Genomic DNA, 25,960 nt, shown 5'->3' on the forward strand with positions numbered 1-25,960 from the left:
AGCATAGCCTGCAGCATATTCTAGTTGTTGTCTTCTCCAGTTGGGTGAGAGAGCCCACATGCTAAATCCAACAAAACTTACAAAGTCCCTGGAGAAAAACTCAGGGAATTTTTCATGCCTCCTGGCCAGTCCTTTGTGCTCTCTTTCCCAATTGCACCGCATTTTGGAAAATGTTTTGAATGCTATGGACGAGTCAGATATAGCAACAGTTTGTGGTATCTATTGTATGTTGGAGCATTTTGCTATCCTGGACACTTTTACTGCTGAACTATTTTTTTGGTTCATAAATTTGTAATACTGAATGAGATTACAGTGGAACTGAATTTCTTTATATATGGCATGTTGCTCTTACCTTCCAGGTTCTGCAAAATTCTTTCTCCATATGCACCTGTATCACTCATCATACTGTCCTCTTCACTGTACCAGGGAAGCCATGCTCCACATTTCATTTGTCCACTTCTCCAAGTTATTTCTCTAAGCCTTTCTCCCCACTACCTGCTATGCAGGTTATGGCATTCCTCAGCTGACTGGCAAGTCCACTACCCTCTCAGTCAGAGCTCTCCTGAAAAGCCATCTTTCTTGTGATTCACACAAGAAGATATAACAGACTAGTTGGTAAGGTAACATGATTATGTGTGATATGATACTGATATGTATACACATAAACACTCACAAACCCTAACAATGGCTTTGATCCTCCAATGTGTTACAGCAGTGTCACATTGTAACTCTAGAAAAATCCATGGAGTTATTTACTGGCAGAAAACTGTTGTAATGGAGAATCAGTCCCTATATAGACATAACATGTGTGTGTGTATGTAAACAATATGGTGAGAGTGTGTATTATAGAGGTGCTGGTTGTGAATTGAGTTCCATTTTGTACCTAAAGTAGTTCTGTTCTGTGCTTTGTTTTGTATGAAAACATATGAACAGCATGTTCTCCACAAAATTCCAGTGCTTACTCTTTGATTTGCAAGTAAATTTGCAAGTAAATCTATTAATTTGTTTATGAATTAAAATTAATTAAAATCTAGGTTATTTAAGAAGTTAAAGGAATTAAATTAACAACCTTAACTCTGTCCTGCAGTGATGCTAGGTAGAGACAAGTTATCATGAATCTCTATTGTGATTTTAAAAATCAGTTTAATATAATCTGGGACCACAAACACTTAAAAGACCATGGGATTATTTCATGATGTCAGTACAAGGTAGAGTAAGGTTGCTTGAGTGTCTTAACTATGCATTTCTTACTTTAATATGTTTTGATTTCTGTTAAGTGTAACCTTAACCCTGAATTTTCTGGATTTATAATACTTAGTTTTGAAATAAATACAACATCCATGTATTTTTTTTACTCTTAAATTAATGATACATGTTCTCAACCTTCACTCCATCTAAAAAAAAAATTGTTTTTGTCCAGTAACATATATGCCCAAAGCCTGAGCTGGTATAAGCTGGCATAGCTCTGACTGCCGTGGAGTTGATGGAGTTCTGGTGATTTACTCTAGCTGAGAATCTGGCCTATTATATAAAGCCATTGTGCCATTAAAACTTGTATTATCAGGATGTGGCCCATCACTACCTGGCAATGACACGAAAGAGTTGGCCAAGATGGACACTTAAACCTACTACCAAAAAACAGTTTCCAGCTGCTTCCATCTATAGCACACAAAGGCCAACCAACAGCTTACCTTCCTGAATAGACACAGACTGGATCATGATCCAAGTCTGTGTATCTAGGTGTCACGCTGGACCATACCTTCACTTACCAAGACTTCCCTTAAAATAAAGACAAGAAACAACATGATCAAGAAACTTGCTGAATCTACCCGGGGAGCCAGTGTGCAGATACTAAGAAATTCTGGTTTGCCTTGTACTATTCTGTCACAGAGTATTGCTCCCTGGTGTGGCTCAGCTGTTTTCAGAGAGGACTAGTAGACACTCAACTGAATGAAAATATGTTTATAATAACAGGTACCATGAGGGTGATCAATCTGGGCTGGCTATTGGTCCTGTCCAATATCGTCTTTCCTGGCATCAAGCAGCAAGTTTCCTTACAGAATTTGCTCCTGAAGTTGCAAAATGTGCCATCTCTATCCTTTTTGAAAGATGTGTTTAATCCACCTGGTGCATTTTAGCTCAAAGTACCTATTTGGACAATTCCCCTAAGAGATTTTTTTGTTATCTTCAAGTGGCATACTCGGTAACAAGAACAAAGCTTCAAATATAGCCAATGACTATCTTGTAACAGTCCAGTCCCCTGGTTTCGACCTTCCATGCCATCTTTGGGTAAAGCTCAATCACTTGAGAGGTGGGGTGATTAGATGTGCCACTAATGACTGTAAGTGGTGTCTTTGTGACTTTTCCCTTTGCCACTGTGGCCAGTTAGAAGATGTAGACCATGTACTTTCAGGCTGAATCTATCAGCAAGGGCTTGTTGGTTCCCTCATGGACTTGCATAATGCCCTTTCTTCAGCTATTGAATGGTTAAGATACTTAGGCTAACACATTTGGTTTGACTGTCCATGTAGAAGCAATAGCAACATATATAGCACCTGATCATCTTACTTAAAGATTGTTCTTCCTTTTTACCCTCCATCCATCTACCTGTCAGTTTTGTCTTATTTAGAGTTTAATCGCTCAGGGGCAAGGTAGTATGTCTTTGCTTGTATTTGGAAAGTGCCTACCAAGCGCACTGAGTGAAGAAGCATTCATTCAAACAGGATAAGTGTTTTCTTTCCTGATTTAACTTGAGTCAAGTTATTTACTGTCAAGAGAATAGATACATTTTTATGAATAGAAAGGATTTTTTTCCCACTAGACCTGTTAAACCGATTCGTTTTACAGCTTGACAAGGAACCAAGTCATCCACTGCCTGGAGTAAAGCACTTAAATCATCAATAAATGGCCATTTTGCCCTGCAAAGAGAGTCGAGTTCACTGCTCTAGACTCCATATGTCATTCCTCAAATGGGCAAAGGTTGGCAGAGCTGCAGAAGTGGCACACTCAGCTCTGGGAGTGCTATGGTGGAGCACAGTGCCTGTGAGTCTGTCAGGTCATTCAAAGGGTAATGCTGGCAGGTTCCAAAGAGAGTCCTGTCCAGTAGCATGGATTCAATCATCTGTGTCTCTGATTTACGGACTTGCAGGGAGGTCTAGGTCTGGATTACAGGAGTTCGCAGAAGGTACAAATCTGTGTAGATCCACTGTCCAGTTCATTGCTTGCTGGAATGAGGGGAAGTGAAAATTATACATTCAGTATACCTCTCATTCCTCCTTTCCCACCAGAACAGGGTCTCCCATTGTCCCCCTGCTCCCTCCCCCTCATATCCTTCCTTTCCCCACCATTAGCTTTAGAGTCAGAGTGGAGATTGGCTGTTACCTGTGGTATCACAGTGGTCTAGGACTCTTGGTGTGGCATAGATACATCACTTCTTGTAGCTGAACACCAGCCAGGTGTAATTCATAAAACCAAAATTGCTGAGAACTTAAAAATTGGATGGTAACAGACAGGAAATCCCAGTGATGATGGAACCTGGTGATATTCTGAACAAAAAAAGCTCTCAGCCATGCCTGTAGCTGTTTCCATTGCTTCTCACTGATTCTACAGATGCAGTAGGCTTCAGAGTGACATACAGAGTATGACAATCCCGGAATCTTACTATACAGAGGGGGAAGGACATGTAACAAGAGGAAGCATGGCCTTGTCATTAAGGGGCTGGATGAAGATCTGGGATCCATTCCTGGCTCTCCTACTGATTCTCTGTGTGACCTTGTCTGAGTTACTTACTTTTTTGGTGGATCAGTTGCCATCTGTAAAATGGGGATAATAATGCGTCCTTCCTCCCACCCTCTTGTCTTGTCTGTTTAGAGTGTAAACTCTCCAGGGCCGGTACTGTCTCTTACTATGTGTTTGTATAGTTCCATACATAGTACGCTCCTAACTGAGATTGGGCACTACAATAAAACAAATAATTATAATAATTAATAAGAAATATAACCTAATACAACTGTTGGTTTTTAATTCATCAACCATCCACTTCTTCTTAGAAACAATTCCTGGTATCTCTTATATTCATTTCTACTTTTTCTCCCTTCAGTTACTTAATCAACTCATTCTTTTTAATTCTCACCATCTGTATTTTTGAAATCATTGATTTTTACTTACCCTGGTTGTGGTGGATTCTTGAAAGTCTTTAAATCAAGGCTTTCTAAAAGCTGTGGAAGCTGTGGCCTTGATGCTGAAATTACTGGGTGCGAGTTCTATGGACTGTATTAAGCAGGAGGTCAGACTAAATGCACAACTCTGCACATCTATGAATCTATGATTTTTTTCTCTTTTTCAGTGAGAACTAATTCAACTTCCTGAGCCTTCCTTTGTAACTTATTTGTTGAAATCTAATATCATTTTTGAGCTATCTTCTAGTGCCCTCTCTCCAAGTCAAGAGTATTCTCCCTGTGGTACAGTGATCAGCACTATATACAGTATTTTGAGTTGCAGCGTTGGAAGGCTGAAGGTTCTCCTGAAATTGAACAGCAAAATGAGATACTATAGCCAAATCCATCAGATAACTGCAAAGGTATTTCTGCTGGAAACAAGGCATCAGGGAAGAGGAAGAATATGCAGCAACTGTGGTCTAGTCTTCTAGGTCTGCAAAAAGGAGGTTGGAAATCCTTGTAGAGTTTGGTTGGATTTTTCTGGAATACCGTGCGCAATTATGCTCTCCTATGTTTAAGAAAGATTAATTCAAATTGGAGCAGGTGCAGAGAAGGGCTACTAGGATGATCAGAGGAATGGAATACCTACCTTACGAGAGGATACTCAAGGAGTTTGGCTTGTTTAGCCTAATCAAAAGAAGGCTGAGGGGAGATATGATCGCTCTCTGTAAATACATCAGAAGGATAAATATCAGGGAGGGAGAGGAGTTATTTAAGTGCCAATGTTGACACAAGAACAAATGGATATAAACTGGCCATCAACAAGTTTAGGCTTAAAATTAGATGAAGGTTTCTAATCATTGGAGTAGTGAAGTTCTGGAACAGCCTCCCAATGGGAGCAGTGGGGCAAAAAACCTAACTCGCTTCAAACCTGAGTTTTATAAGTTTATGGAGGGGATGGTATGATGAGCGATGAGGAGGGCTCTGAGTTACTACAGAAAATTCTTTCCCAAGTGTCTGGCTGGTGGGATTTGCTGACATGCTCAGGGTTCAACTGGTTGCCATAGTTGGGATCAGGAAGGAATTTTCCTCCAGGTCAGATTGGCAGAGACCTTAGGGGGTTTTCATCTTCCTTTGCAGCATGAGGCCTGGGTCACTTGCTGGCTTAAACTAGAGTAAATAATGGATTCCCTGTAACTTTTGAAGTCTTTAAATCAGCCAAAGGTTACAGTGCTACTAGAGGAGGGGGTGAATGAGGTTCTGTGGCCTACAATGTGCAGGAGGTCAGACTAGATAATCACAATGGTCCCTTCGGGCCTTAAAATCTATGAGTCTATGATACTTCACATGATTGTAACGGTATAATGGACAGCAGAATGTACATTTGTATGTCTTTGCTTGAGATGTGTAAGTAGATACTGCTCCAGCTGCGGAAATGATGTGCTTTATAGCATTCAGCCTCGTTTGCTATATGCATATGGGTAATTAATAGTAACAATCCCCTTCCAAATCACAAATTCCTCTGTCTGGCAGTTGCATGAACTTTCCTCTCCTTTCTTCCTTCCTTCCAACCAGCAGGTAGGGGTGTGTGTGTGTGTGTGTGTGTTGAGACATTTTTAAGATTCTATTGATCAAGTACTTAGTAACACTTTTCTTGTAGATTTAAACATCATCATTAAAGAAATACATTTTTAAAATAGGATAATAATAGATTAAATTGAATATTTCATCATAATTTATATCACTGGTTTGGAAAAAGCAGCCCAATAACTTACTTTTCTCTGTTGTCTCCCATAGGGTGCAGCTTTAATTCGAATGTTGGCTAATTTTATGGGTCACTCTGTATTTCAGATGGGCTTACAAGTAAGTAGAAAGCATTCTGTCTTTTTTATGTGTATCTGTAACCTTTGGCTATTTTTTGTTTGTTTTTAAGCAAGTATTTGTGCCAGTGTTTCTCTTTTTAAAGTTCTCAATGATTATGGCATCATCATGTCCCTGAAACTAAATTTGATAGGAAGCATTGGTTTGTATAACATCAGAACCATCACTCCAGCAAATGAAAGAATTCTCAGTGTGTCAAGTGCCACACAGTTTCACTTTCATTTGGTATACATCACCAAGTGGAAATCATTTTCAGATATGTAAGAACTTGATTATCCATCACTGAAAGAGCTTGCTGAGGCAAAAGCCACTTTGCTTCAATTACATTTAAATTTTAATATAAAATAAAAATGAACTATGTCAATCTCACTAGAAAATATGTGGCTGCGAAGCTAATCATATTTTACAGATAAATACTTCCCCCTGCCCCATCAAAACCCTGGAGTTTTACTTTTACCTTTGATGAACATGGAGTGCTCTTTGCCTTAATTATATTTTGAAAACTCCCTCTGCCTTTTAAAAGAGGTTTAAAGAAATAACACTTCTGTTCAAAGAGAGAGAGAGAAATTCACTGTGCTGGTTACCAAGGATGAACTTTTTCAGCAGTAATTCAGAATCCCGTTATATTTCATAAACCATTTTAAAACAAACCAAACATAAAAAAAATCAACTCCCTTTATTTCTGTTTAAGTAATAAGAAATCTGTTAAGAAATCTGTTTAAGTAAATCATGTTACAGGCAACTGTGATTGATGAATTATGTATGATGCAGTCTGCTACTTAGAAATGTCCTTTAAAGTAAATTGATGTTCACCTGAAATACAATTATGCTAAGATGGAAAGAGCAATCAATCTTATCTGTTCTTAGTAAGCTTTTCATTTTGAAATTTAAATAAACTACATATGGGATCAGGTCATATTTTAACACAGTAATTCTACCTCTAACCAAAATGGATTGAAAGATAAAATATAAAATAAAAGTTAAATAAATACACTGGTTATGTCATATAAATATGTATTTAATGTGATATACAATGAAAAGAATCTCATTGAGGAAATGTCGCTTTTCTAGAAAGTTTGCAGGACTTTGATCAATCAAGCTTTGGAAGATAACTGGGTCACGGGAGCCAGAAGGCTCTTTTCAGGTCACTGGCCTTATCTTCTACCCCAGACAATAGGCCTTCATCTGGAAGGGTTTCCAGGCACAAACCTGTGCACATAAAGGGCGAAATCCTCACCCTATTAAAGTCATTGGAACTTTTGCCATTGTCCCAAAGGAGCCAGGAATTCACCCAGAAATTTTTCCCTGTTAATATAGAAATTTAAAGTGCTAGACTCTTGACATTTAAAATTTGTAATTGAAAATATTCCCCATCGAAGCCTGCCCATGCAGAAAGTTTTCTCCACTCAAACATCTTCAGAACTAAAGTTTTAAACTTTGGCAATGCATTGTCAAAAAATGTTACCTTGGCATCCATGTTGGAGAACAATGTAGTAATGATGAAGAATGTAAAAAGCTTTAGTATCACAACAGTCCATGCAACATAAATCAAATTGATTAACCATTTACAGTGAATGTATTGCCATTGAAATCAAGGTATTACTCAGTGATGATGGTAACAAGCACTGGGGGGTACGGAGAGGGAAGGGCCAGGCTAGCTCCTTTCTTTTCTCCTTATCCCTTTATTTTTTCTTATCATAATTGCATACCATCACCAGGTATGTGTTTTCTTTCTCATAATACCTCAACAAAAATCCTTTAGTTATCAAAAAAGCAATTGATTTTGCTAAAATGGATTAGAAAAAAAGATGATAAAGACAAAAGAGCTTTTTGTTAGATACATATGAACAATGAATGCACACTAAAGCAACTACCATAGCATAGTATCAGAGGGGTAGCCGTGTTAGTCTGAATCTGTAAAAAGCAACAGAGGGTCCTGTGGCACCTTTGAGACTAACAGAAGTCTCAACTGAAGAAGTGAGGTTCTTACCCACGAAAGCTTATGCTCCCAGTACTTCTGTTAGTCTCAAAGGTGCCACAGGACCCTCTGTTGCTTTTTACCATAGCATAGAGAGCTATATGACCCTGGTATCCAGCAAACCATTTGTGAGGGGATAGAGAGCAGGCGGAATTACAGTATGAAGTACTGATTTTCACAGCATACATTGGTTTTAACCTATCACGAGTAACTGGCCTGTTTCTTCAGATATGCTTGTGAAAGGCCATTGAATTATAATGTTGGACCTCCATGATGAAATTTTAATCAAGAAACAATAGAATGAAAATATATTATTCTGTAAAGCTTCAAAAGATGGGCACTGTTTTTAATTTTGTGAGATTTTTCAAACACATTTTTATAATAGAGACTTAATTTTGTCAACTTCTCAATATTTTTATATTATAGCACCCCATATACAAAACCCCCACAAACATATTTATATCGGATGTGATGAATAACTGAGATTAAAATCTGTAAATGTGAACTTGGGGGTACTAGAAAAAACAAAGCTGTTATTTAAGTACCTAACATCATTTAATAAAACCACTTTCTTCCCTAGTGGAGTTCTCTGTCTCTTTGGAAGTCCTGAGCGTCCCTTATTTTTTCCCACACTTCTTAAAGACCCCCACTTTTGAGCTTTCATCAGATAAGAATTATCCATAAAGCAATGCCGCTCCTATATTACTCAGAGGGGTCACTTTTCAGTGAGATGAGGCATGTACTGGCTCCTTTCCCACAAATGACCTGATGTTGAATGTCCTTTCATGCCGGCAAGGTTGTTGTGCTCTAGCATCAATGTGAGTTGAGGCTATGCATGGGCACTGAATGGTAGCAACCCTCACTAATAAGTGGTGATACCTTTTCTCGGTCTTGAAAGGCTATTAGTTCGCCACTATGACTACCAGACAGTGGAGAGGCTTGGTCAGCATCACTCTCTCTGATAATGTTTCTGAACTGCATAAGCTTGTGGAGTTGGATTTGTTGAGTTAGTTTCAGCATTCAGTCACCACCGAGGACAGTAACTTGTAATATTAGTTTAGATTTTGGGTGGGATTTTATCTGTAAATGTTGTTTCGTATGCGAGTACTTGGAGTGGATGTGTTGTTTGTATGATTTTGTATCACTGAATTTCATTTATTGGAAAGGTTTATTGCTACAAGCCTAGAACACCTTTCTGTGTTATCAGTGACTTCTCATGTTAAATGTGGATAGTAAACACAGTAGTTCGGAGGTCTAGTGTTGTGTTCAAAGAGGCATCCACTGGCATCTCAAGCTCCCTTATGAGGCTCTTGTGTGCTAGTTCATTCATATTTATTTTATACTTGGTTTGATTATTTCAACATTACATTTCATTTGTCATCTGGCAGCTCGTTGATCATACAAATCTGTATCCTTTTGAACTTCACTTGCTGCTGTATTTGTGTTCATCACTCACTCTGATTGAGTGCATCATCAGCAGTTTGGATTAGTTTACTGTAGGAACCTCAGGCTCTATGATAAATTATCACCTTATGTACATTAAATTGTACACAGTATATCTGGGAGAAGATCTTTTGTACGGTCCTTTGGATAGGCATGTAATGACTTGGTGCTGAGTGGTCACTATATTGAAACTGATAGGCCAACTTTTTAGAAGAGCAGTCTAGGGAAATGTGGAATATAGGGTATTTTTCACTACCATAAAAGTTGCCATTTGTACCAAGCTCCTTTCATCTGCTGTATTTATTCACAGCTCTTTAAACAATTATGCATTCCTGTGTTCCATGCTGAATTATTGTGGCTGTTAAATTATGCAACAATCTGGCATGTGGAACTCTGTCAAAGTCTTCCTAAATTTCAAATAAATCATTATGCTGTACACTATTATCTGACATGTTTATAACCTCCATTCAAGAGTCTAGAAGGAGTAGATTCACCTTTCCTTATCCATGTGTTCTACACTTTCATCTGTTAACGTTAAAAGCAAGACAAAAAAACATCTTCTGGAGCTGACCCACTGCCACTGCATGTCCGAGATCATGTGGGAACAATAATGTCAACAAGAGTGCCAGCACCTACTGCCTTCTCTGACCTCTCTCCAATTCTAATATTCTCACTATCTGTCACTCTTGATGTTGAGATTATTCTAATTAAATGAATTCACCTCTAAAGTTTTTCTTTAAAGGGACTTGTATTTTTTTCTTAAGAGTTAAGTAAGTGAGCAAAAATACAGTCTTGAAAGACTTGTATAAAACACTATTGTTTTAATATTTTTTCCTATAAAATATAAAAATGTGTAGCATATTATTGGCCTATTCAGAGGCCATTGAAGTCAATGAGAGTCTTTCCATTGACTCCAGTGGGCTTTGGATCAGAATGTATCTACATATTACAAACACAAAATATTTGTTAAAGAACATTACTAAGGTTGCAAAGTCAAGCACTCAAAAGTTAGGAAATGCCAAAATTAAGATTTTCTATGCAATCGTAACTTGGTCCCCTTTTGCATATAATTAGAGACTGTTGCATAATACATGTGATCACTTACTTTTTTCTCCATAGGGCCCCTGTGTCATTCAGTTCACCCGTAATGAGCATTTATTCAATATTTTGTTTTATCCTCATTGTTCAATGTGTGGTCCCAGGAGAGCATGCTCTAGTGAGCACAGACTCTTCTTGCCATTGCCAGTCCCTCAAAGCTTGACCCCTTCTCGCCTGTCCTCTCCAAGCTGTCCCTGTCCCAGTTCTGTTTCTTCCCATCCCAGTCTTCGTTCCAGTCCCAGTCTCAGCTTTTCACCCAAGTTCCAGTCTCCTTGCCCAGCCAATCCCAGTTCCCTCCACCCCCAGCTCCTTTTCTGATCTCTCTCTTCCTTCCCCATTACAGGTTCCCAGGCCCTGTCTGCCTCCCTTCCTTGGCCTCCAATCTCAATCTCCCACTACTCCCTCCCTGGCTCCTTGCCTCAGTCTCATCGCTTCCAATCTCCTTGCCCAACCAGTCCCAGTCTTCCCTCCTCAATGATGTTAGCCTCAGTGATATGGCATATAGTACATATGTATCCTTTTGATGTGCGTTCAGTGGCTTTTCATTTGTTGCATGTGAAGCCCATTTATTATGATTTTCTCCTACCATTTTATTATGGGAATTATTAAGAGAAAGATCTATAGATATGAATCCTCAGCTAACATCAGCTGGCTCGTTAGCTATTTTAAGATACAGTAAAGTTATATTTGTTTTCTTTCCAAATAAAATTATATTTTTTCCTCATGTGGGCTCAGTAGCAATCTCATCCCTGTTCCTATGAACCAGCACAATGGAATCTACACAGTATAGAAAAGTACACATTTTATGCCTGATCCTACAATCATTGTACAATCAGAATGTCCACTGGCTTCTAAGAAATTAATGGGGATTTTACGAGCACAAAGATTTCAGAATTGGGCTACTTGTAAGTCCTTGTTAGATAGTACACGCTTAAAACCAGAACAAGCAATTTCATTTCCATGCAGACCAATGAGGAAAATTCAAAAAGAAGCTGGATCCATACCGAACAAAACAAGACTTCACTTGAGCTCTTGTTAAATACCATTTTCCTGAAGATTCAGTTGTTTATCTTAAATAGTCAAAGTTCACCAACTATTACCACACATTAGCATCTGATATACCACCATTTTCCTCATAGCAATAATAAGACATAAATTGTAACTCTATTGTATCTTTTGACAAATGTCGACTTTTTAATGGCAGCCACTGTAATTCCACAACTAAATGTGTTTTCAAAAAATTACTATGAGCGAATTTGTTGATGTAAATCAAAGCAATGAGTCTATTGGCATAAAGCCTGAGAAAGGAAATATATCAATATTGTTTTTTGGGGTTTTTTTTGCTGTAGAATCCTGTTTTCTATGATAGTGGTGGAAAGAATGGTTTAGTGCAAACAAACAAACAAAATTAGTTGTGCACAAATAGAAATATCCAGTGTAAAGAAAAGATATTATTCTGAGTCTTTGGCCAAATTTTGCAACAGTATTTGAAGTTTTAGTGTATGACAGTCTTCAGCGCCGAGAAGAAATGTTAGGTAGATTGACAGGAAATCACAAACAGCTGATAAACATGGTTGAAGCTTCACAGTTGATGATCTTCTCATCTATTCATTCTTATTTTAAAGATCTGCCAGGATGTTATTTTCTAGATACAGTAGTGACACAGAAATTATGTTCTTGGTGAATTATCTCAGGTGATTTCTGCTGAGATTGTTATACTGAACAGTATTGTTACATTGTTTCTTTCCTGGGGTTTCTGTAGAAAGAATGTTATAGAAAAGGAACAGCGGAGCAATTGTCTGCATTGGTAGTTATCCTTGACACTGATTAATGAAGAGTTGTGATCAGCTGAGACTGTCTCAATTAACAAGGGCCATTCAAATACCTCAGGAAGACATTCCCTTTTTTTGTGTGGATTTTAAAAATACTTACTGAACAATATTTTTGTTCCTTTTAAAATGTATTAAAACAAAAAAGCTAAAATTAATGTACAAATTCAGTAAAATATTGCACTTCAATTTCGAACAATACTTTATTTCTGTGGGGCTTGTCCTTAGTTCAGTTGTTTAGCATCACTACTGAATAATACATCAAATACATTTTTTCCTTAAAGCAAAGCTTAATGTGCTAGCAGGTGTCTTACTGCATAACAGCCACCATCAGACTGTTTATAAGCAATAACTCTGCCATCCTTCTAATAGTTCCCTGTTGATTTCTTATGCAGATTGTTTTGCCCCCACACTGCAATTGCCTTTGTCATGTTCCAGAATAGGTCCTCCTTTACATATTATTAGCTAGTAGGGGAGGTTAGACTTTTGTAAGAGATAGAACCCTCTGCGTATAGCCATTCTGGTCTTTTTAACCAGAATTACCTGTCAGGCAGGGCACGTGTAAAAGTATTATGACACTGGGCACCTGCTTGGGAACAAGGTTTGAATCTGTCCAGTTTAAATATGCCTGTTTACATGCGATTTAATTTATCACAATTCCAGGGCTTCACAAATTATATATCCTGTATGATGCAAAGTTTAGGAGCCTGATTCTTCTCTCATCTTGGAGTCACAATGGTTTAACTATATTGACTTGAATCGAATTACTCCTGATATACACCAGTCACTGGTTGAAGTCCAGTCCCTTTTCTTTGCTAACAAGATGCATATATAGAAAAACAGAGAATCCCATAGTATTAATTATAACACTTTTTCTCCCTATCCTACCCTTTTCTGTTACCATCTCTTATTATGCCTAAACTTAGATGGTAAGGTGTGTAGGGCTCCTGTCTTTTTATGTTCCATCAAGTGCCTATTGCACTTGAGACACTGGGGGGGGGGGGGAATCTTTCAGAAACACTCACCATTTGCTTAATTCTATTCCCATTTAAATCAATAGTAAAACTCCCATTGATTCACATAGCTCCAGAAATGTTAGCATCGCAGATCTGAGTAGTTCCATAATATATGGAAGTATTTGTGGATAACTAAGAAAAGGGGCAAAGGAAAAATACTATAATTATGCTGGTTTATACAGTAGTGTTAGCTCAAGCGAGAATTAAGATTTATTTCCATGTAATGTTCCAGTATCATGCTTTATGATTAGTAGTTATAGCTTGTTGTTTCAATATAATGATTTAATTGCAGATATGACATGATGACAGTGGATGTTTTCTGATTGCTGATAATTACAAGCATTATATCACTGTAATATAGGAAACAAATATAAATATTTCCTTTAAAAATAAAGGGATGGATCCCCAGCTGGTGTAGATTGGTTTAGCTCCATTGGCTTCATCGACTGACTATCACTATTACACCTACTGAGGAACTGGCCTGAAGAGAAGGCAGGACAGCAGTTGACATGAACACTTGTGTGATGCAGCTGAGATATGAGCATGCCTTTCAAACCTTGTTTAAATTCTGTTTGACACTTGTGTGTTCTTCTTTGATTCTGAAAGTAAACTAAAGAAGTTACTGATTGATGGGCACTTTAAATCAATTAATAAATTAATTACATAATTAAATAAATAAAACTGACAGGTTAAAGCCCGATCTTGTGGTAACCTCCGTACAGCTAGTGGAAAATTGAACTTGTTTGGGTATTATTGAAAATGTTCTGCTACTGTTGGAAGAGGTAGAAACCTGGTTTAAAGAGATGATATCCTAATAGAGGAGGTACAGTATTTTGTAGAACAGTTAAAATTATACTTGAAAATATTAGTTATTAAAAAAATTAGGGCCAAGATTTTTAAAAATTACTAGTGGTTTTGGGTGTCTGGTCTGAGAAACTTTCTGTTTTTCAGAAAGTGCTGAGTCAACCAGAATGACTAATCATTTTTAAAAACGTTGGCCAAAGAAACTGTTATTTGGCACTGATTGAGCAGATGACTTCACTTATATCTGTACAATTATGAGAGGCATAGAGAGAAGATATAATAGTCCTTAGCACTTCTATATGATTTGCATGTTCAAAGTGATATATAAGCATTAGTTAATTAATATTAATTAAGCAAGGCTTAGAATAAGTGTCAAATGAAAGAATAGAAGTGCACAAGCTTAATCCAAGGAAGTATCAGGCCCTAACAGGATTTTCTTAAGGAAAACTACATTAAAAAGCATAAAAATTATACATTAACCATCTCAATCCCAGTCAAAATTGTGATATTAACCCTCCTGTACAACTGGTTTATACATTAAATTATTAGGACAAATGTTCTTGTCATTGGGTATTACGATTTTAGGGTCATAGTCTGATAATTGCACCAATATAAACCTGGAGCAACACTGTTAATGAAAATTTAAATTGTGAAAAACTGCTCTTTCTGGTTTTCACCATGGCCAACATTAGAAATAAAGCAATATCCTGAAAGAAATTATTCTCGTGGTATTTCTCATCTTATTGAAACTAAGTAATCTTGCAAATGAGACTGATCTGTTGAGATATCCAAACTAAAAAGATTTGGATATGTTTCAGGTAAACAATCAACCTGTTGGGTGCTTATCCTAGCTTCTATACTTGGAGGTTCACCTGTCAATTACAACTCTTTTACGCAAAAGTCTGATACATTGGTAACACATTTATCTGCCACTCAGCACTAGCATCATGGTGCTTTTGTCACCGTTTTGACACCATCACCAACTCACCTCTCCTAGCTTTTTCTGCTCAGAGAGGGGTGGATCACCATGATCACTGGTTGCCCCCACCCCCCAAAGGGGGTTACCAGGCAGGGTCAGAAAAGATTGACAAGGTAGAAGAGCAGGCAACCATTGCTATGAAAAGGTGGAGATTTCAGCACCTTTTTCAGCGAATTTTAGAAACATACTTGGAAAGAAATGAAAAACTCTAAAATGAGCTTTTCCTCCCGAAGTGTGACTCACTGCTCTTCTTTCTTTTAGCAGGTGCTATTGCATTAAGTCATCACCGTAATGCTATTCTTAATCATGCCTCTTCTACAGTGCTAACAGAGGGTCAGGATCCCACAGAAGAATTTGCCTATACAAAGAATTCACCTGTGATAGTATCAATAATACAGTAGAACTTCAGAGTTACGAACAGCTCGGGAATGGAGGCTGTTCATAACTCTGAAATGTTTGTAACTCTGAACAAAACATTATGGTTGTTTTTTCAAAAGTTTACAACTGAACATTGACTTAATACAGCTTTAAAACTTTACTATGCAGAAAAAAATGCTGCTTTCCCTTTATTTTTTTTTTAGTAGTTTACGTTTAACAGAGTACTGTACTGTATTCGCTTTTTTTTTTTTATGTCTCTGCTGCTGACTGATTGTGTACTTCCGGTTCCAAATAAGGTGTGTAGTTGACTGGTCAGTTCGTAACTCTGATGTTCATAACTCTGAGGTTCTACTATAGCTTGTATCCCAGGGGCGTGCTAGCTTAAGTTTTAAGGACATTTTTGTGGGATGATATTTCATGGGTTGTTTATTTGGATAATTATTTTTGCCTTAGTGACAGGCCAGTAACTAAATACTGAATGCTTTTTAATGTAGCAGCAAATTACAGTGTGTCAAGGATAACACCATTTTTGTTCCTTCTGGTAACATTTGTTCATGAATATTAACGTGTAATCTATGGATTTGATATTGCTAAGGCTGGTATTTTCCAACAAGACTCACTGGAAACAATATTCAGGTAGCCTCAAATAAAACTGATACTAAAAGTGAAGTGGCTGATCCGTTTAGATGATCTGAATGCTATTTTCCAACTTTCTTTGAGTTGGTTCTGCAGTGCTGTCTTTCTCTTTGCTAACTGGTCTGACCATGGTTTTCTCTCACTGTTGGGGTAGCTCTGCAGTTTGACTGACCCCGGTGCTAATTCTAACAGTTCTCTCCTCTCTGCAGGTTTATTCATCATCATCCAGGGTTTATTTTTTTTGTACAATCTCTCACATATAAAAATATCTCAGACCCACTTGTATACTCTAGTTTCTGCACTCACTGATCTTGACCTCCTCTCTTTTAAAAAATCTTAAGCTTTTGTGTAGTACCATTGTCAATGCTCCATCACTGATTCTCAGTCACTTTCAACTGTCACACTCAGTCAAAGCCATGTACAGAGCCTGACCCCTTGTCCAGACCTTTTACTTTGAGTGTCAGGTGGTGTCAAGATAACCTGAGGTAACAACTTTAATGCTAGTAGTCTCAAGGAGGCAAAAATAAGAAGGTGGTGTGCCACCAGAGTCAGCATTCCATTAGAATGTGTTGGATGGCCAGATGTGAAGTTTACTAATCATTCCTGGACTCCCTGCAGAATGGTACTTATTAATCTTGAGAGCTAGAGTTCTAGAGACTTTTTCTACTTAAAGTCAGAGATTAAGCAGGTGTGACAATTGCATAATCAGTCTACAGGTAGTTGTGCAACAGGAGCAAATCCAAGGCTCAGGGTGAGGATGGGGCAGGAGTATGACTCAAAGACATGGACAGAGGTGGGGGAGTGAGCATGAATCCAGGACTATGGTGGCGAATAAATGGACAGCATTCAGATTAATGTTACTGTACTGAAATCTGATTCTGAAATCATTTTATGACCATCTTGAATGTATGTTATTCTCCTTTCTTACTCCTCTTGTATTGTAGATTTCCAGCTGTTCTTAGGAAACCAAGTGGAAAAAGTGGAGTTACTCAGCTTGTAGACAGTATATCAGATTGCAATCTCAGTTACATCTGTGTAAATCTGGAGTAACTTCATTTATGTCAATCAACTTGACAAATAAAACTAAGAGCAGAATTTAACTTGTATCTCTGTTTCAGTTCCCAACTGTAGATCCGACCTCTCTTTTGAGAGAAAGATACACATGATCTTTTCCCCCTTTTATATTATTTCCACCTCCAGGTATCTATCAGTCAACATCTTTTATTAGTTATAAGTGTTATCATTCCTGGATGATAGAATTAGTTCAATTTTTCCTAACTGAAAGGGCTCAATGCCTTAGCAATACTGAGAAAGCTAGGATTGCGATGGGATAAAGCCCTTATAAAATCATAGAATATTAGGGTTGGAAGAGACCTCAGGAGGTCCAGTCCAGTCCCCTTCTCAAAGCAGGGCCAATGCCAACTAAATCATCCCAGACAGAGTTTTGTCAATCCGGGCCTTAAAAACCTCTAAGGATGGAGATTCCACCACCTCTCTAGGTAACCCATTCAAGTGCTTCACCACCCTCCTACTGAAATAGTGTGTCCTAATATCCAACCTAGACCACCCCTACTGCAATTTGAGACCATTGCTTCTTGTTCTGTCATCTGCCACCACTGAGAACAGCCTAGCTCCATCCTCTTTGGAATCCCCCTTCAGGTAGTTGAAGACTGCTATCAAATCCCCCCTCACTCTTCTCTTCTGCAGACTAAATAACCCCAGTTCCCTCAGCCTCTCCTCGTAAGTAATGTGCCCCAGCCCCCTAATAATTTTTGTTGCCCTCTGCTGGACTCTCTCCAATTTGTCCACATCCCTTCTGTAGTGGAGGGACCAAAACTGGACACAATACTCTAGGTGTGGCCTCACCTGTGCCAAATAGAGGGGAATAATCACTTCCCTCGATCTGCCAGCAATGCTCCTACTAATACAGCCCAATATGCCGTTGTCCTTCTTGGCAACAAGGGCACATTGCTGACTCATATCCAGCTTCTTGTCCACTGTAATCCCCAAGTCCCTTTCTGCAGAACTGCCACTTAGCTAGTCGGTCCTCAGTCTGTAGCAGTGCATGGGATTCTTCTGTCCTAAGTGCAGGACTCTGCACTTGTCCTTGTTGAACCTCATCAGATTTCTTTTGGCCCAATCCTCCAATTTTTCTGGGTCACTCTGGACCCTATCCCTACCCTCCGGCATATCTACCTCTCCCCCCAGCTTAGTGTCATCTGCGAACTTGCTGAAAATGCAATTAATCCATCATCCAGATCATTAATAAAGATGTTGAACAAAACTGGCCTGAGGACCGACCCCTATGGCACTCCACTTGATACCGGCTGCCAACTAGACATGGAGCCATTGATCAGTATCCGTTGAGCCCAACAATCTAGCCAGCTTTCTATCCACCTTATAGTCCAGTCATCCAATCCATACATTTTTAACTTGCTGGAAAGAATACTGTGGGAGACCATATCAAAAGCTTTGCTAAAGTCAAGATATATCACATCCACCGCTTTCCCTATATCCCTTCTTTAATACTAGTAACCTGCTTTTTTAAAAACTAACACAATAAATGGCCTGTAAATTTAATCAATAATGCTGTTACTACAAATATCTGTCAAAATCTTTTAGCACTTTTTACTGTGCTTTCTTCATCTTCTAATATTCAAGCCACTTGCTTCAATATTAAGGTGATAACATAGTTTCCAAACCATTTAAGCCTTACAATTTTCTTTAGAGACTGAATCTATTATTTGACAAAACATTAGAATTACGGTTTACTTCTTGTTTTGCAAGATCTTACCTGCTTGTGTGGTAATTGTTTCAGCTTGTTCCTTTAATATGATTGATCTTTGGTTTCTTTTGGATATTTGAATGATTACAATAATATTCTTTTTCCGAACAGACCCAGCTGAAACAAAAACTTACATACTACAAGCAATGATCGATTATGTTTAGTTTTTAGTAACACAGATATATTATATTTCATTATTATAATCCTTCAGGCCTGCAAGGAGTAGCTGCATATTAAAAAGTTATAATGGGACGATGTTGAGGACAGACTAATTTCAGAAGAGAGTTAGAGGTAAAGCTCTGCAAAAAAAAAAAAAAATCAGTGTCAGTTTTTTGCTTTTGTTTGGTATTTCATTGTATGGCATGTTGGGCAAGGTCTTTGGCCATCTCGAGTCTTCTTTGCACAGCTCCCATGGTGAAAATCAGGATTAAAACCATCTAAACTGACTAGGAGTGGATTTCCACTGTGTAGAGGAAACCTCATGGGTATAAGGCTGGCCCAAAGGCTTCTGTGTAACTCTCTCCTACCACCTGGCACTGGGGGTGTGTCTGAGAGTTGTGGGCGTGGTTAAGGTATCCCTATACCCCCAACAATCCCAAGGTGTTGGGACATGTTTTTTAGGTGATAGACTACTCAACTTTGTGTCAGGGACCAGCCTGGTGGCAGCAGGATAGTCACAGGAATGTGTCTGTGTGAGAAAGTAGCTTATCGCCTCTTTAGCACCTCCCCTTCTGAACTGTGCTGAGTGCAGCTTAGATCTGGGCTGCCATATTTTGGCTGTCATCTGTCCCTTGTTTTCTGTGATTTGTTTCTCTTTTTCTATTACTTGTTTCTCTTTGCTTTCTGATTTGGATCTTTTTCTTACAGTATAAGGGCCAGATTGTGGCTTATATACCCACACCAGAGAATAATGAATACCTTATACCCCCTCGTGAGCGACCAAGACCTTGGGTGTGGGTATGCAGGAGTAAGCAGATACTGGGTGCCTGTTTGATCTCTCCACAGAGCAGGTGGGTGGGGGAGAGGACAGAGCCTTGGCCTATATCTCACTACTCCTTAGCCAGTGCAGTTTAGCTGGAAGGTAGGGGTTGTAATTACTGTTGGTATAAGCCAGCATTTTTCCTCTCTCCCCTCACCAGAGTCAGGGGCAAGCAGGAAGGAAATGATCACTCAAAGGTATATCTCTGAGGTGCAGGGCCTCTCACGGCTGCTTCTGGAGTCATACTGCTTATATACCAGCCCTTGCTCAGAGCTGTAATCAAAGCCTCAATTTAGCTCTAAAGCAATGAAAAAAAATGTAAAATAGTATTGTATCAGGTGATTAATATAGTTTTATACTGTACTTACCTTTGTAGTCTCTTTCCTTTTCCTTTTTGCTTTTCTTCACCCAATAAAATGTTTAATCAAAATAATAAATATTGAACTGGAAATGGAGAGGTCTGTCCAAACCAATCAACCTGCATATTGTGAGGCAAAAGCCAGAGGAAGAGGATAAAAGCATTTGCCTCTCTTTCCACTCTTTCTGAATATAAAATTCAAGCCAAATGTGATGTCTGGTCATAGACTGTTAAACAAAATTATTTGGCTCTGTTGAGTAAATTCTCAAACTGTTTCACTGCCTTATTGTATTACATACAAACCCTGTAAACAAATAACAGAAGAATTCATGGATACTGTATTGTCTAGCACCACTTAAAATGTGCATGTATATTCAGGGCCAGCGCTTCCACTAGGCGACCCTAGGCGGTCGTCTAGGGTGGCAGGATTTGAGAGGCGGCATTTTGCCGTCCTCGGGGGAAATTCGGCGGCAAGGGAGAGTCCTTCCGCTCCGGGTCTTCGGCGGAATTTCGGCGGCAGGTCCTTCACTTGCTCCGGCACCCGCCGCCGAAGTGCCCCGAAGACGTGGAGCGGAAGGACCCCTGCCACCGAATGCTCAGAGGAGGAGCGCTGCCGCCTAGGGCGGCAAAAACCCTGGCACCGCTCCTGTGTATATTTGTTGTTTATTTATCTACTCTGACTTTTTTGTATACCTGTTTTAGTCTTTTAATTTACAATGCAACCTGATTAGCTTTGGATGCTGTTGGATATTTAACTGTCTTAGAAGACTATATTTTTAGACAAAATAGAAGCACAATATATTAGTGAAGCCTCTATAATGTTGTCTTTTTCCAATCGTTATTTTCATGACATTGTTAAGACTATGCACTGCAGTTAACTGAGTCAGTGTTCTCATTTAGCTTTTTTAGCCTGTGATTAAATGGGAGTTGCTGCTTGTTGTAATATGAGTTGGCTGACAAAAGCTAAATCTGTCACAGGTGCTACAATTTGTACATCAGGAAATTTGCTTTCCAAACACTAATTATTCCCATAGTATCGTACTTCACACAAAGTACAGATAACACAGTCAGCAAAATTTCCTCAGTTTTATCATTGTGCTGTAAATTAGGGTTTGTCTCCTACCATTGTATGAAGTGTAGATGATGGAAATTCTAATGCAGGGAACCCTTTGATTTTATAGGGTTTTTCTTGCTTTATTCTCCCAATCCAAGTGCAAAAGACTTAGATTGTTCCAATAATAATTTCTGAATTTCAAATCTGTGATTGTCTATGTATTCTGTAGGGAGATAGTAAGGCATGAATCTGATAGGGTAGCCTAGAGCTTAGCAGATACAAATGAAAACATTTTGTACCAGGAAGGTCCAGGCCTAACCCAGAGATATATTTTAAAATTAATATGGGAAATTACCTTTATTTGGTAAGAGCCTGTAGGGTATACCTCTGACTCAAGCACACATCATTTTTATATTTGGCAGCCTCTCCTATGCAGAGGCTTGGGACTGAAGAGCTGTTATGGGCTAGTCCTCATTCCTTTGGGAGGATGGCTCTTCCTACTTTTTGGCCTTTTCGTTACTGAAGGGGAAACGTGGATAATGAGTCACTGCAACTGTGGCTGAAAAAAACAGAAAACTTCAGTTTACTGCCCTATCAGGTATTCTCAGATCACGTGCTCACAAACACATATTCTTCCACTATAAGCACCCCTTTTATGTAATGTGCACATTTTCTGTTGCTTCCCATGGTGTAAAGACTTTTTAGGATAGCATGCTAGAGCCTGCGTTGACAATATTATCTATTTCTGCATTTAATCGTAAGGAAAAACACCTGTCCACGAGACCCCACTAGATATGAGGAAATGGCTCTGATGGGCTATTTCTTGATTAAATATTTTATAACAGATCTAGCTGTCATAAGAGTGTGTGGGTCCTTGACATTAGCCACAGAATGACCTGCTAAAATAAACAGTAGAGCTTTATTTTAGAAATTTGCCTCTTTCATTGCCATGAATTGCCTGGAAACAGATGCTGAGACTATACAAATGTTTAAAAAGTAAATAGGAAATACTAATCTTGATGAATTACTTAGAAAAGGTAAAACTCTGAATGCTGTATGGGAACTTACTAGGAAATTTGTTTGTTGGTTTGTTTTTCCGTTGGAATTTATTTAATCTTCTATTTTTAATATATTGTAAGCTGTCTCAAGAAAATGTTTATTGACTCCCTGAGGATGAGCATATTGTATATTGCTAGATTTCCAACAAACGAAAACATTTATGTAATTTAACTTATACCAGCAGTGATTCACAGCTGTAATTATTTGGCCTGTATACAGTAACTTCTGATTTGTATTTTTGTTTTATTTTTTGTAGGACTATTTGACAATTCACAAGTATGGCAATGCAGCCAGAAATGATCTCTGGAATACCCTGTCAGAGGTAAAGTGCAATATAGCCTAATACACTGAGAGAAAAGCAGGAAGCCATAGTGGTGTTTTTATGCCGAGGTTGGAAGAGAATAGTGTATACTAAAATACCTAAGCCCAAGAGCACATTTAAAAACTAATGCTAAGACATACCGTTTGGGTTCACAGAAAGCGACAACCTAAAAAAAACATGCTTTCAGTTGTTTGTGTTATATCATTGACACCAAATAAAGGGAAGGCCTGCTCTCATTAACTTCAGCGGGAGCAGGATAAGGTCTGTAAGTAGGAAAGAGCAGGAAAATGCTGTGCTTTGGCATTTATATTGAATAGGCTTTTGATATGTAAATATTCATGATTTGTCTGAAGGACAGACCTTGTAAAGGCTAAAAGCTGGGCATTGTATTTTCTGGAGTCATCTGTTATTATTTGATGTCCTTAGACCAGCTGCAGGTGGGTTACAAGGATACTGAAAGCTACCCTTGCTTCTTCTGTACAGTTTCTTACTTTTTCCTTTCCTTTCCTTATGTTAAAGCCTTTGGGGCAAATTCTCAGTGATTTGCACTCAAAAGTGCATTCTAATCAAAGAACAGCAGAACTCACAGCAAATGTACAGGCACAGGATTGTGACTGCATTCTTGGCCATAAGCAACTACTGTCACATTGGATATGTCAAACCTGTTAATGGTGGGAATTAAAATTCTATGTTCCCCTACCTATCAGCATATCTGTTGTCATCCTTTACATTCTCGAGATGTCTCACATGCAGACTGAGTTCCAAGGGATTCTTCCTGGGATTTGCTTGGATTCACTAGAGGTCACTCAGTCTCTGTTCCAGCATTGGCAGGAAGTTCAAGGCATTCCTTGGTTGCAGAAAAAGCTGTCTTTGTCCATCCTTCACTTGCTTGCAGTCTCTCTTCCCATGAGGTGCAAGTCTCCCATTTTTGTCAGGTTTACTGTATTCCAGCTGAAATCCCACCCAATTTAATTCCACCTATTTAAAACTGTATTTTTTCTATAGTTTCTGTATTAAACTAGAATACGGCAAGATTTATACAGTTTGCAGGTTTGGGAAAGTCTGCAGTCTGCATGTGCACAGCTTAGCTTTGGACATAAGAATCCAGATTTTCCAGTGAGTGGTAATTTTGGATGCCTAGTGTGAGACACCTTAAAGGGGCATGATTTTCAGAGGACAGATGTTCAGCACTTTCTAAAATCAGACCCTTTTAAAGTGTCTCAAGATGGGCACCCAAAATCCATAATCTCAAGAGAAAATCTTCATCGGTGTATCAAGCTCCTTTTTTAGCCTTTTCTGATCATGGAAATCATTTGCATATGGCCATCCACAGTCTTTGTGAATGCGGGAAATGTGGGGAAGCAGGTCTGAAGTTTCACTCCTTTTAGGTTTGGGTGGGATTTTCAGAAGTTCCTGAATGACTTAGGGGTACAGATCCCAATGAAAGTCATTGGAACTTGTGCTTCTAAGTCACCTAGGTGCTTTTGAATATCCCACCCTGTCACTGTGTTTGCATTTTCTAGCTTGCCACATGAATATTTATCGCTTTCAGTTGTTAAAGCTGTTTTATTTTGATATGCAAGATCAAATGTCTAACTCTTACCTAGAAAGAAGGCTTCTCCTCGATCGATTTTTTTTTAACCATTTATATCCTGTGTTTATGCATGGAAAGCGCCTGGGCCTATAGATGCTTAATTCCTATTTAAACAGCTAGACAATTAATGGTCCTCTAGTTTAAAAAGTAAATGGTATTATGTGTTAGATACTAGTATTGCATCAGTATACTAAACCAAAACTGTTTTTTTTTTTCTTGGAAGGCTCTAAAAAAGGTTGGAAAATTTGTAAATATCCAAGAGGTAATGGATCAATGGACACTACAGATGGGTTACCCCGTTATCACCATCATGAGAAATGAAACTGCAGACAATATCGTAGTAATATCCCAAGAGCACTTTATTTATGACATTGATGCTAAAACCAGGGATCCTGACCTTGGAAACAACAGGTACATGTATTTTTCAATAAATATTCCTACTAAAAGTTGTAGTTGTTTAGCTGCTTCAGGCCACTATTTTAAAGTAGAAGTCCCTGCCAAAGTCACTTAGCTTTGCCTAGAATCAGTGGCATAATATGGCCCTAACATTTTAATTTTATTAAAGATTATTCTTGTAAAAAAGATTAGAATTATATTAGCATAATAAACAACAAAAGAACGCTTTTTATTTGCACATTTGCATCTTTAGTGCTCTCTCTGGCTTTTTTCAATCTAGGGTACACATATATTCCTTGGCCTCTTCTTTTGGTTTTGTGGCACTCAGTGAAATGCACCAGCATGTGGCTAGAGCCTTCTGATATTGCATACTTGAGAGTGGCTTTTAAATATCAGTAAGGGTATTCTTTTATTTTGACTGAAAATTTGAATCAGCAGTCTTACAACAGCTTACATCAGCTTGTACTGAAGCTCCCGATAGTCTGGTCATGTGTTAAGGAAAGACTAGACAACTAAAGATGAACATCTCATATGGTAGCCCTTGAAAAAGGAGAAGCCTTTGGAAGTGCTTAAAACACAGATACTGGCTATTTTTTAACAAAATACAGAGCTTACTGCCAGCATACTAGGTGAGGGGAAGGCATAGTTGACTCTAAGGGCTTGTGTAGATGAACAGTTGGTGCAAGGCAAGCTGGGGAGTAAATCTATAGTGCACTAGCCTGCCACACCCTAATTGTCTGTGTGGACCCTGCTGCTATTCACTAAAAGTTCCCTAGGATGCTTTGATCTATTCCTTTCTTAAATGGGAGTAGGTCAGTGTGCACCAGGGAACATTCAGTGTGCAGTAGCAGGTTCCACATGGAAGTGTGTGGCACACTAACATACTGTATATTTACACTCCAGCTTGCCATGCACTAGTGGGTTGTCTAGAGAAGCCCAAAGTAATTTTTGTGCCTCCCCTAATCTTGGACGCAAACTAGACCTCAGGGCAAGTTAGAGCAGCCACATAGCTGCTGTAACTTATGATAGCTAGAACAGTCCCTTAGGGATTGGTCTTTCAGCTGGGATTGGTAGAGCACTTAGCTCTCTGGCCCCACCCCCAGTGGTTTGCATCATACTTCCCAGAAAGTCTCCTCCCTGATCCAAGCTAGTTCCAAGACACTCCTTGCACTGTTAGTGCCAAAGGGGGCTGAAGTTAAGCTGACTATGTTGGC

The 25,960-nt window shown here is 38.7% G+C and overlaps 1 protein-coding gene across 1 annotated transcript in view; it reads left to right on the forward strand.

The window, feature by feature from the left end:
- The window catches only part of TRHDE (thyrotropin releasing hormone degrading enzyme), a 310,867-nt gene that overhangs the window by 184,987 nt on the left and 99,920 nt on the right, over positions 1–25,960 (forward strand). Inside the window, exons 7-9 of the mRNA XM_005305099.5 lie at positions 5,955–6,020; positions 22,691–22,756; positions 24,574–24,761. Of these exons, the coding sequence (XP_005305156.2) occupies positions 5,955–6,020; positions 22,691–22,756; positions 24,574–24,761 (320 nt within the window). The remainder of the gene's footprint in view (positions 1–5,954; positions 6,021–22,690; positions 22,757–24,573; positions 24,762–25,960) is intronic.

The sequence above is a fragment of the Chrysemys picta genome, chromosome 1, assembly GCF_011386835.1.
Source record: "Chrysemys picta bellii isolate R12L10 chromosome 1, ASM1138683v2, whole genome shotgun sequence".
NCBI classification, from domain to species: domain Eukaryota; kingdom Metazoa; phylum Chordata; order Testudines; family Emydidae; genus Chrysemys; species Chrysemys picta.